This window comes from Hemitrygon akajei, chromosome 7 (genome assembly GCF_048418815.1).
Source record: "Hemitrygon akajei chromosome 7, sHemAka1.3, whole genome shotgun sequence".
NCBI lineage: Eukaryota > Metazoa > Chordata > Chondrichthyes > Myliobatiformes > Dasyatidae > Hemitrygon > Hemitrygon akajei.
Genome location: NC_133130.1, coordinates 134,781,880 through 134,793,625, shown reverse-complemented (window position 1 = coordinate 134,793,625; position 11,746 = coordinate 134,781,880). Strand labels below are relative to the sequence as shown.

Here is an 11,746-nt window from a genome sequence, read left to right as displayed (position 1 = left end):
CTGCTGAGTTCCTCCACCATTGTTTGTGTGTGTGTATATTGGTTAAGATTTTCAGCATGTGGAGAATCTTTTGTGTCTATGGTCTTAGAATAGGTCATAGGCTATTTAGAACTTTAAACAAACTCTTTAAAAGGATTGTAAATCTTTGGAATGCTTTCCCTCAAAATGTATGTATACTGGATTATAAACAAGGTCTGCATTGCCTGCTCCAGCTCTTAATAGTTGTAAGAGTTGCAACATGTTTTACTACTTTAGTTGTGTGATCTGTCTATATCTGAAGCTAGACAATCAAATTAGTGGATCAGCATTTTTCTTGAAGCAAGATTACTAATTTAATAACATGTGCGAAGAACTGAGATGATATCATAAACAAAGTGAGCAAGTTAGTGGAAAACAGGCAAATGTTTAATTTTGCTTTCCTTATGCACTGTCCTTTACAATCTACTTATAATCAACTTGATGAGCAGAATTGATTCAACGTTCTTGGCCTTTGAGGATTTTCATAACTTAACATAATTTACATCTATTTTGTGTAAGTGTGCACACACCACACCAACGCCTTGATCACGTGTGGCCACAGCCATTGCTGAGATCTTCATTATCTGATATTTTATCTGGTATAGTGAGTGATCTGGAAGACATCCATTTTGAGCTTTCATTCAATCAGTGGTAAGTATCTGATTCTGTCTGTACTTTTCCTCTTGTTTATTGGTCTAAAATTGATTAGCCTAACTAAATGTAATGAAATTTACCAAGGGGTCAGTAATAGTTAAGCACGACCCATACAAGTTGTCCATTTTGAAAAGTAGTGAAATCCAGGAAAATATTCTTTAAAGAGTTTGAGGTACCAATTTTAAAAAAATCCTCAGGCTCTGTGGCCCATATTACATCATTATATATTTAAAAAATAATGTTTAACAAAGCAATCTTGAGACTATGTAATAACAAATACTTTCACAGGCAAATCAATTGATACACTCTATTCTGTCCAGTACACAGCTTTGATCCTTGGAAACAGTATAGAACGCATGAAATCTGTCTTGCACTATGACAAAATCCCTGGAGTTACTCTTCTTAACCATTGAAAACCTAAAATTATCTCCTAACTCTCAGCAACTCTTTATTTTTAAACTTCAGTAATATTTACTTCTATGCAGTGGTCGAGATAAGTTTTTTTCCAATTTTGTATCGCCGAGTCTTCCTGCAGAGGGAAACCATTGAGCCCATATGCTTTTGCTAGCTCTTTGAAAGAGATGCCAAATTTATTTTCATAGCTCTGCAATTCCCCAACAGCTAACGATTTAGTCCTGTTTGTGCCCAAGTCCGATTATGAATTGAAAGTTCCAATGAAATCTGATTTCATTAAGCCTTTAGGTGGAAACGTGCTTCACTTGTAGTCAATATTTTGTTCCGTTCAGTGCTTGATGCAAGTTACTGAAATTGATTCTGTTCTAGATGAGAGGTGATCTTATTGAAACAGGTAAAATATGGAGGTGGCTCGGCAGTGTGGATGGTGAAAGGGAAACTGAGACATCAGTTTCGCTGCTCTCTCTGTGAAAGCTGTGTGACGTACCATGCCATATCAGCACTTTCTGACAATTTAGCACAGAGAAACAGGAAATGCTGAATACGTCAGGCCACATCTGTGGGAAGAGGAAGAGCCAAAATTTCAATACGGAGGCGCTTTGTCAGACATTTCTGTGTTTACTGTCAGTAGAACAGCATGTACTGTGCCAACCTTTTATCCACTATCAATATAATCATCCCCTCGCACATCACCATCCATTTTTCTTACATCCATGTGCGTATCTAAGATTCTCTCAAATGCCCCTGGTGTATCAGCCTCACCCTCCACCCCCCCGGCAATACATTTCGAACACTTAGACTCTCATCACCCCTAAATTTTCTTCCACTAATCTCAAAAGCCTGTCCTCTGATAGGGTGCCTTTGTCACCCTAGGGAAAAGGTGCCGTCTGTCCACTCCATCTGTGCCTCTCATAATCTTATACAACTCTATCAGGTCACTTCTCATCCTCTTCACTGCAAATGGAAAAGCCCCAGCTCACCCACACTTCCCTCATAAGACGTATTCTCCAATCCAGGCAAATCTGACTTCCACATCCTTCCTGTAATGAGTTGGCCAGATCTAAACACAATACTCCGTGTGGTCTAACCAGAGCTGATCATGGCTCTTGCATTGAATTCCCATACAGATGAAGGCCAACACACTATAGAGCTTCCTAACTATCCTATCATCTTGCATAGCAACTTTGAAGAATAAATGGACCTGGCCTCCAAGATTCCTCTGTTCTTACACACTGCTAAAAATTCTGCCATTCACCTGGTACTCTGCCTTCAGGTCCAACCTTCCAAAGTACTTCACACATTTCCAGATTGAATTTATTACCCAGCCCTCTGCATCCTATCCACTGTAATCATGATCTTCTACACGATCAACAACAACACCAACTTTGGTGTCATTGGCAATTCCAGCAGGAAGCTCAAGATCAGGATGTTAGGGAGAAAGTAGATCAGTAGTATAACCTTTCCATGATCCTGAGTTGGATGACTAGTCACTTTGGCCAAGCAGAAGCTTCAGAACATCAATGAATCATGTCAAGAACTCTCACAGTTTGCAGAGTCAAAGCCCTGCTAAGTCCTCCGTGTTAACGTGTATTTGATGTTGTACCTTCGAAGCCTTGCCCCATATAACTCAGTCTCTCGAGTAATAAAGGCACGCATGCCTTTACCATCCTATCAACCTGTGCTGTCTTGTTCAGGGAACAAAGGACTCGCACCCCAAGATCCCTCGACATCAACACAGTTCAGGGTCCTGACACTAACTGTTCATTGGGCCTTTTGAGCTTATGATCTCCCTGATTCCACAGGGACTGCACTTAATTTCAACGTCAGATTGTATTTGCGTTTGTACTTACTTTAGTTCTTACATCCAAGGAAGTGAAAATCTTCATGTTGCATCTCTGTCACAATGCACAGAAATAAGAAGGGGAATTGTGGGAGGATATTGCCCAAACACTAAAATTGTACACATAAGTGGTTTGTATACATGTATGTAGTCAGATATGCAATCAGATGAATACGTATTAATAAATTATGATGGCCTGGTGAAAGAAGCTGTCCCATAGCCTGTTGGTCCTGGTCTTACTGTTGTGGTACTGTTTGCCAGATGGAAGCAGCTGAAAAACTTTGTGGTTGGGGTGGCTGGAGTCCCTGATGATCCTCTGGGTCCTTATCACACACCTGCTTCTGCAAATGTGCTGAACAGAGGGAAGTAACAGAAAACATAAATACTTTGTGCACACCAACGACTAAGACTTTTTGCACGGGACTGTATTCGTCAACGTGGAGCGGGGAGTGAGTTTGTAAATCTGGCGGGAGCAAAGGTCGTTGGGAATGGTGAGGGAGGGTGGAGCGCCGCGGGACAGACGGTAGAGGAAGAGTACCTCGGGGCTGGGGGTGGCTAGGGTGCAGACACACCCAGCCCCGAGACACCAGGCAAGGTCATTTGATTCCAAACAATTGTTTTATTGATCATCGCAGAATGTCTCTCTGGTGCTTCCCGCTCCCTTCCCCTTTTCCCCAAACATGATTTCCTCTCTCTGCTCCTTTCAGACCCCCAGCCCACAATAGAAACCTACATCAAAATCAGGTACATATATTACATTACATTATCATTTTATATAGCATGAAACTTGTTCTCTTTTGTGTGGCAGCAGAACATAAAACCCTGACAGTTTTATAAAATAGCTATGTATATGTGCCAGAGAGGGTTACACGGTACTTTAGATGGGCTCAGGCTGGTAGGCAACAACACTACAGGTAGAAATTTGGCCTTTGGAAAACTTGACTATATTCTTACGTTCCTGTATATTCACCTTGCAGGACTGAGTCTGGTTAGTTTCTCCTGACAGAATTATGTTTAGAGTCGATAGGAAATTCATTGGCTGCCCACCCCCATCTGAAACATAAAATAGAAAGGAATCCATTAGTCACAAAAGAAAATGTAACCAGTATCTCGGCGTTTATTCAGAAAATGACACCATTTGTGTCCGAGCTAATCCTTTTGAAAATGCTCACCAACTATCCACACTTTGTTTGCATTCCCGCAGCCTTGCGTACAACTCTTTAAATGTGGCTTACTGGCTCTCTACCACAGTTCATCCCTATTAACTCTGTCAAAACCAATCACACAACCCCATTCACAGAATACTGAAAATGAAGAACTTTTACAGAATTTCCATTTCATGGATAGAAATCCCGGAGGCATGCATGGAACGGAAATAGCGCTCTATCAAAGGGCAATTCTTTACCCCCTTAACTAACATGCATTGAACTGTGTATCATTAGCTATGCACATGGGGTCTCACATTCTTTGGATATCTGTGATTTCATACCACCCAGCATTCAGAATGTTACATTGTTTAACTTCTGAGACATCTTGAATAGGCATCGAATGGTGCTGACTGCAGTCTTCTCATCTTTTGGTCCGTGCGTGAATTCAGCTGATGTAACAGCAAAGCTATTTGTCCTTCAGCATCTTGTGTCTGGGCAGGAGGGTGGAAAAATTAGAAATAATTAATAACTGATAAGTGCGTGGCAGGTAGTGAACAAAATATCTTATTTCTGAGAAAACACTTGATACACGTATGCAGAAAGGACAGTTTTTTGGTGGGAGAGGATGTGCCAGGCAGATAGATAGTGGAAACTAGGCACAGAACCCAGCTCCATCGTTTCCATTATTTTACAATCATAATTTCATTTCCTTACGGGAAACGACTATTATCTACTTTTCATCCAAGGCCTCAAATGAATACTGTGTTCTAGCACCCAATATCATCATTCTTTTTAAAGAGAGAAAAAGATTAGCTTTCACAAACACAAGACAATCTGCCGATGCTGGAAATCCAGAGCAACCCACACAAAATGCTGGAGGAACTCAGCAGGCCAGGCAGCGTCTGTAGAAAAGAGTCAACATTCAACGCTTCAGGCGTTTCACCCTTCATCAGGACTGGAAAGGAAAAGAAGCCGGGGTAAGAAGGTGGGAGGAGGGGAGGAAGAAGTACAAGGTGGTAGGTGGAACCGGGAGAGGAGGAGGGTTGAAGTAAACAGCTGTGAAGTTGATTGATGTAAGAGATAAAAGGCTGGAGAAGGGGGAATCTGATAGGAGAGGGTAGAAGACCATGGAAGGAAGGGATGAGGGAGGAGTGCCAGAGGGAGGTGATAGGCAGGTAAGGAGATAGTGAGAGAGGGAAATGAGTGGAGAGTGGAGGAGAGGATGGTGGGTCAATTACTGGAAGTTCAAGAAACCAATGTTCATGCCATCAGGTTGGGGGCTACCCAGATGGAATATAAGATGTTGCTCCTCCAACCTGCGTGCGGCCTCATCTTTGTGGACTGATATGTCGGAGTGGGAACAGGAAGTAGAACTGAAATGGGGGGATATTCTGGCGGATAGAGCGAAGGTGCCCGGCGAAGCGCTCTCCCAATCCACGTCGGCTCTCACCGAGATACAGGAGGTGATCCCAACAGACTCGCAGATGCAGTGTTGCTTGCCCCACCTGGAAGGACCGTTTGTGGCCCTGAATGATAGTGAGGGAGGAGATGGAGGGGCAGGTGTAGCACTTGTTCCGCTTGCAAGGATAAGTGCCAGGAGGCAGATCAATGGGGAGGACAAGGGAGTTGCATAGGGAGCAATCTCTGTGGAAAGCAGAAAGTGGGGGGGGGGGGGGGAGGGAAAGATGTGCTTGGTGGTGGGATCCCGTTGGAGATGGTGGAAGTAATGGAGAATTATGTACTGAACATGGAGGCTGGTGGGGTGGTAGGTGAGGACAAGAGGAACCCTATCTTCTAGGGTGGCGGGAGGATGGGGTGAGGGCAGATGGGCATGAAATGGAAGACGTGGGCGAGGGCAACGTTGATGATGGAGGAATGGAAGTCCCTTTCTTCGAAGGAGTTGTTCTGGAATGAAAAGACTCATCCTGAGAGCAGATATGGCAGAGATGGAGGAGCTGAGAAAAGGAGAAAAGATTATCTTCATTTGTCAGATGTACATTAGAAACATAGAAAACCTACAGCCACAAAGTTGTGCTGAACATGTCCCTACCTCAGAAATTACTAAGCTTACCTATAGCCCTCTATTTTACTAAGCTCCATGTACCTATCTAAAAGCCTCTTAAAATACCCTATCGTATCTGCCTCCACCACCATTGCCAGCAGCCCATTCCACGCACTCACCATTCTCTGAGTAAAAAACTTACCCCTGACATCTCCTCTGTACCTACTCCCCAGCACCTTAAACCTGTGTCCTCTTGTGGCAACCATTTCAGCCCTGGGAAAAAGCCTCTGACTATCCACACGATCAATGCCTCTCATAATCTTATACACCTCTATCAGGTCACCTCTCATCCTCTGTTGCTCCAAGAAGAAAAGGACGAGTTCACTCAACCTATTTTCATGAGGCATGCTCCCCAATCCAGGCAACATCCTTGTAAATCTCCTCTGCACCCTTTCTATGGCTTCCACATCCTTCCTGTAGTGAGGCGACCAGAACTGAGCACAGTACTCCAAGTGGGGTCTGACCAGGGTCCTATATAAATACATAAAGTGAAATGAGTTGTGTCAAATCAATTCGGCGTGATTGTGCTGGGCAGTAAATAAGTGTCACCGTGTTTCCCTCACCAACTTAACATAGCCAAAGCTCACTAAACCTAACCCTACATCTTTGGAATGTGGGAGGAGACATTATAGGAAACTCACTCGGAGCGAATGTACAAACTCCTTACAGGCAGCGGTGGTAATTTAGCCCTGACTGGTGGCTGCGGGCGCCGTAACAGTGTTACGCTAAGCAGTAGGCTTCCATGTCTCCCTTTCTCTGGTCTTAATAATTGACACAAAGAGTAACTTGAGGAACATTTGTCAAACTTACTTTTTTTCCCCCCAACTTTATCAGTATTTAGAACATTAGAATGTAGAGCATAGCACAATACAGCACAGGAGCAGGCCATTCGGCCCACAATGTTGTGCTGAGCTAGCTAAAAAGCAAATCAAAAACACCTGAACACTAATCCCACCTACCTACACCATGTTCCTCCATCTCCCTCACATCCATGAGCCTATCCAAACATCTCTTAAAAGCCTCTAATGTATTTATCTCTACCACCACACCAGGTAGCTCATTCCAGGCATCCGCCACCCTCTGAGTAAAAGATCTACCCCTCACATCCCCCTTGAACCTATCCTCTCTCACCTTGAATATATGCCCTCTGATTTTAGACAACTCAACCCTGGGAAGCAGATACCCCCTGTCCACTCTGTTGGTGCCTCTCATAATCTTATAAACCTCTATCAGATCTCCCCTCAACCTCCGCTGGCCCAGAGAAAACAGCTCAAATTTATTCAGCCTCTCGTGACAGCACACGCCCTCTAAACCAGGCGGCATCCTGGTAAATCTCTTTCCGCACCCTCTCCAAAGCCCCAACACCTTTCCTCTCATGCGACAACCAGAACTGTATGCAGTACCACAGATGTGGCCTCATCAGACCTTTTGCAAAGTAGCCCCTCCACATTTGAACTTAATGCCTCGACTAATAACAGCAAGCATTCCATAAGCCTTCTTAATCACCTGATCAATCTGTGCAGCCACTTTCAAGAAGCTATGAACTCGGATCCCAAAGTTTCTCTGCTCAGCAAGACTTATTAGAATTCATAGTTTTTTTTTAAATTACTGTGCTGCAAAACAACAAATTTCACGACAGCACACGAGAAATGCTGGAGGAACACAAGTCAGGCAGCATCTATGGAAAAGAATAGACAGTGGACGTATCGGTCAGAGGCCCTTCTACAGGTCTGAGCTGGATTAAACCTGATACTTAAAAGAAAAACTTAGCGCAAGTGAAATCTGTGGTAGGTCAAGGCCTAAAAAGGCTTTGTTGTATTATATTCCCGAAGAAACGACGAGAAATATTCAGGCATGGTAGAAACCAGTATACAGAAGACAGGGTAAATCACAACCCCGGGACTTTAGCAGCCGCTCATTAACAAGAAAGCAGGTGGGTGTCACATGATCTCGCACGTCATCTGATGTCACGTGAACAGACCCGATGGGCTCAGCGGATTCTCTCTCATCTAGTTAGCCTCCCCACAAAGTTTCCTCACTTTTGGAGCTCACATATATCTCTCCCCCCTCCTCCACCTACCCATTCACCTCCCCCCTACCGCCTCTCTTCGCTTTCCTTCCCAACTATTCCACCCTCCACCTGGCCCAGTGATTCGTCCCCATGGGGTGCTTTCCCTTAACCCGAGACGGTAGCTGACATTGGCAGGGCGGGGGGTGGAGGGTGAGGTTTTAGCCTGGAGCCCTGGACTAGCCGGGAGCTGCCTGTCGTTTCCACTACAGATTAACGCAGATTCTGCGGATTTTCCGGATAGTGGTTAGCAGAGCGCTGCGGACTATGCATGCCCGGCCCCTGGCTCTGGCTCTGGCCGGGGCCGGTCTGTTGTTCCCTGCCGCCGGCACCGGGCTTCTGCGCGTTACAGCCCCAGGTAAAGGCGGTGAGTTTTGCTGTCAGCCTTCTCTCAGTTCGTCTTAAATTCTAGAATTTAATTTCTGTAATCTCATTCAGCTGCTTTCCCCGTGAAAGCGGTATACTGACCTGAGTAAGAGTTGGCTGCTCCATGCAGGAATTTTCATTTCTGGTTTAACTTGCTGGCCACGCGAATTGCTGCCGGCATCGGCGCGGTCACTGTCTAGGAGGAGCAGGTCTGTAGTTAGCGGCGTTCTGTTGGGATCTGCGCTGGGACCTTTGCTGTTTGTGATGGATGTAAACGACCTGGATGGAAATGTGGAAGGGTGCGTTAGTAAGTTTGCGGATGACGCCGAGGTTGTTGGAGTTGTGGACAGTGGGGAAGACAGGGGAAAAATACAGCGTGACTCGACGAAGACCTTCCTGAGGGGAGATCTGGGCCCGAAACGTCGACAGTGCTTCTCCTATAGATGCTGCCTGGCCTGCTGTGTTCCACCAGCATTTTGTGTGTGCTGTCTGGATAAACTTGGGTTGTTTTGGAGCACTGGAGGCTGAGGAGAGATCTGATAGAGGTTATGGGGCATGGAGTGGACAGAGAGTTTCTGTTTCCCGGGATTAAAGTGTCTAATAGCAGAGGGCATACAATGAAGGTGAGAGGGGTAGGTTCAGAGGGAGTGTGAGGGTCAGTGGGACGCCTGGAATGCACTCCTGGTGTGATGTAGATGCAAATACACCGGCGCTTTTAAGAGGCGTTTGGATAGGCAATTGGATGCAAGGACGAGGGATGTGGACATGGTGTGGGTAGGACGGATTAATGTTTGGGTGTTTTTGATTTTTTTAAAAACCTGGTTCGGCGCAACATTGTGGGCCGAATGGCCTGTTACTGTGCTGTACTCCATGTTCTAATTAACCCCCAGGGTCTGCCAGCTTTGGTATGTACTAGTTAATGGAAAAGAGTATGAAGTTCACTGAGGCATTGGGAGCTCCTGTTTGCCCCTTTCCGATGGACTAGGGCAAATCAAGTCAGAAAAGTACAGCAGAAGCAGGCCGTTCGGCCCATCTAGCCAGTGCGAAACCATTTAAACTGCCTACTCCCAGTTTAAACGTTGAAATCGAATTTGCATGCACCACTTGCCTCCACCTACATCTCCGGGCCTGTGGGGGGGAGGGAAACGAGGGCGGAGGGTGAGGTTTTTGCCTGGAGTCCTGGGGGTGGGGCGGGTCGGGCCATTGATAAAGTTCGGGAACAGGAGCCCAGTGACAGTAGTGATTTGAATGTTCTTTCTCCCGATAGATTAATAGGTTGTTCTCCGGATAGCGATTGGCGAGGCGCTGCGGACTATGAATGCCCTGAACCGGCCCTGGGCCCTGGCTGTGGCCGGGCTGCTTCTCGCTGCCGCCGGCACAGGGCTCCTCCTCGGGATTCCGCACATCGTGCGGCGCCAGGTGAAGGCGGTGAGTTTTTCCTGTCTGTTCGTCTTAAATTCTAGAATTTAATTTCTGTAATCTCATTCAGCTGCTTTCCCCGTGAAAGCGGTATACTGACCTGAGTAAGAGTTGGCTGCTCCATGCAGGAATTTTCATTTCTGGTTTAACTTGCTGGCCACGCGAATTGCTGCCGGCATCGGCGCGGTCACTGTCTAGGAGGAGCAGGTCTGTAGTTAGCGGCGTTCTGTTGGGATCTGCGCTGGGACCTTTGCTGTTTGTGATGGATGTAAACGACCTGGATGGAAATGTGGAAGGGTGCGTTAGTAAGCTTGCGGATGACGCCGAGGTTGTTGGAGTTGTGGACAGTGGGGAAGACAGGGGAAAAATACAGCGTGATACAGATCAGTTGTAGCTACGGGCTGAGAAATGGCAGATGGAGTTTAACCCAGATAAATGTGAGGTGTCGCACTTCGGTACGGCAAATACAAGGACTCCGTTACGGGCAAGATCCTTAAAGGTGTTGCGAAGCAGAAAGATCTCGGGATCCAAGTTCACAGTTCCTGGAAAGTGGCTACACGGGTCGATAAGGTGGCAAAGAAGGTTTATAGAATGCTTGCTTTTATTAGTCGAGGCATTGAGCTGAAATGTGGAGGGGTTATGTTACAGATTTATAAAACTCTGGTTAGGCCACATCTGGAGTATTGCGTACAGTTCTGGTTGCCCCTCTATAGGAAGGATGTTGAGGCTTTGGAGAGGGTGCTGCCTGGTTTAGAGGGCATGTACTATCGCCAGAGGCTGGATAAACTGGGGCTGTTTTCTCTGGAACAGCAGAGGCTGAGGAGATCTGATAGAAGTTTGTAAGATTGAGAGGCATAGACAATGGACAGAGTATCCAGCTGGACTTGGTTGTCAGAGGCTATTTGAGGTGCACACCATTGGGAGCATTTAATAAGTAGTGGGAGCTTGTCCCCATTGCCACCCCTGGCTAGAACAACTTTAAGGGTGTGTACTGGAAAACAATACGGAGTTTCCTGGGGCACTGGGAACCCCTTTCTGATGGACTAAGATGACTTTAGACCCGTAGAAAAGTTCCTCCCAACTATTCCACCGTCCACCTGGCCCAGTGATTCTATCCCCACCCGTGGGGTTGTTTCTCTCACCCTGAGATGGCAGCTGATATTTGCAGGGCAGGTGGTGCAGGGAGGGTGAGGGTTTTGCCTGGTCCTGGGGGTGGGGCGGGTCTGGGCATTGACAAAGTTTGGGAGCGTGAGCCTAGTGACAGGAGGGAGCCGAACGTCATTTCCCCCGCTAGATTCTGCGGCTTTTCCGGATAATGGTTAGTTAGAGCACTGTGGACTGCGAATGCCCGGCCTCGGCCCCGGCCCCGTGCCCTGGCCAGTCTGTTGCTCACTGCTGCCGGCACCGGGCTTCTCCCCGTCAACTCCGCTCGTTCTACAGCGCCATGTGGAGGCGGTGAGTTTTGCTGTCGAGTCTTCCCTCGGTTCATCTTGAGTTCCAGGTTCTAATTTGTAATTTTATTCAGCTTTTCTCCCACTATGCTTAGTGTCTGTGGGAGTTCGCTGCTTGCTGTGGGTAATTGGTTTAGTTTTAATTTCTGGTTTAACATACTGTCAACGTGAATTGCTTCTGGCTTCAGTGTTGTCATTGGTTACCAAGTCTAGTTCTGCTACCTAACTTTCCCTATTTTTATTTTCACTGTTTCCCATCTCTCCAGGGGTCCACATAATTTTTCAAAAAGCCTTTAATAGCTCTCA

At 46.2% G+C, this 11,746-nt stretch overlaps 1 protein-coding gene and 1 long non-coding RNA gene across 7 annotated transcripts in view; one reads left to right on the top strand and one right to left on the bottom strand.

Moving 5' to 3' along the window:
• Positions 1–425: 425 nt before the first annotated feature.
• On the bottom strand, positions 426–10,270 carry LOC140730942 (uncharacterized). Of its 2 annotated transcripts, XR_012099704.1 has the most exons (6): positions 10,090–10,270; positions 8,673–8,849; positions 4,389–4,565; positions 3,897–3,979; positions 2,937–3,278; positions 426–1,643 (listed from the first exon to the last, which is right to left on the bottom strand). It is a non-coding gene; the product is annotated as an uncharacterized lncRNA (long non-coding RNA). The 2 variants fall into 2 exon arrangements; XR_012099705.1 differs by lacking the exon at positions 2,937–3,278.
• LOC140730941 (scavenger receptor class B member 1-like) overlaps positions 7,941–11,746 on the top strand; it is a 64,237-nt gene continuing 60,431 nt past the window's right edge. The window contains exons 1-2 of one of the 5 annotated variants that reach the window (XM_073052035.1): positions 7,941–8,069; positions 9,838–9,998. In XM_073052035.1, the coding sequence (XP_072908136.1) occupies positions 9,885–9,998 (114 nt within the window). In that variant the 5' untranslated portion in view covers positions 7,941–8,069; positions 9,838–9,884. Of the gene's footprint in view, positions 8,070–8,104; positions 8,572–8,758; positions 8,780–8,850; positions 8,870–9,837; positions 9,999–11,746 lie in introns of those variants that run through there. The other 4 variants (XM_073052034.1, XM_073052033.1, XM_073052037.1 and 1 more) reach the window with 4 other exon arrangements.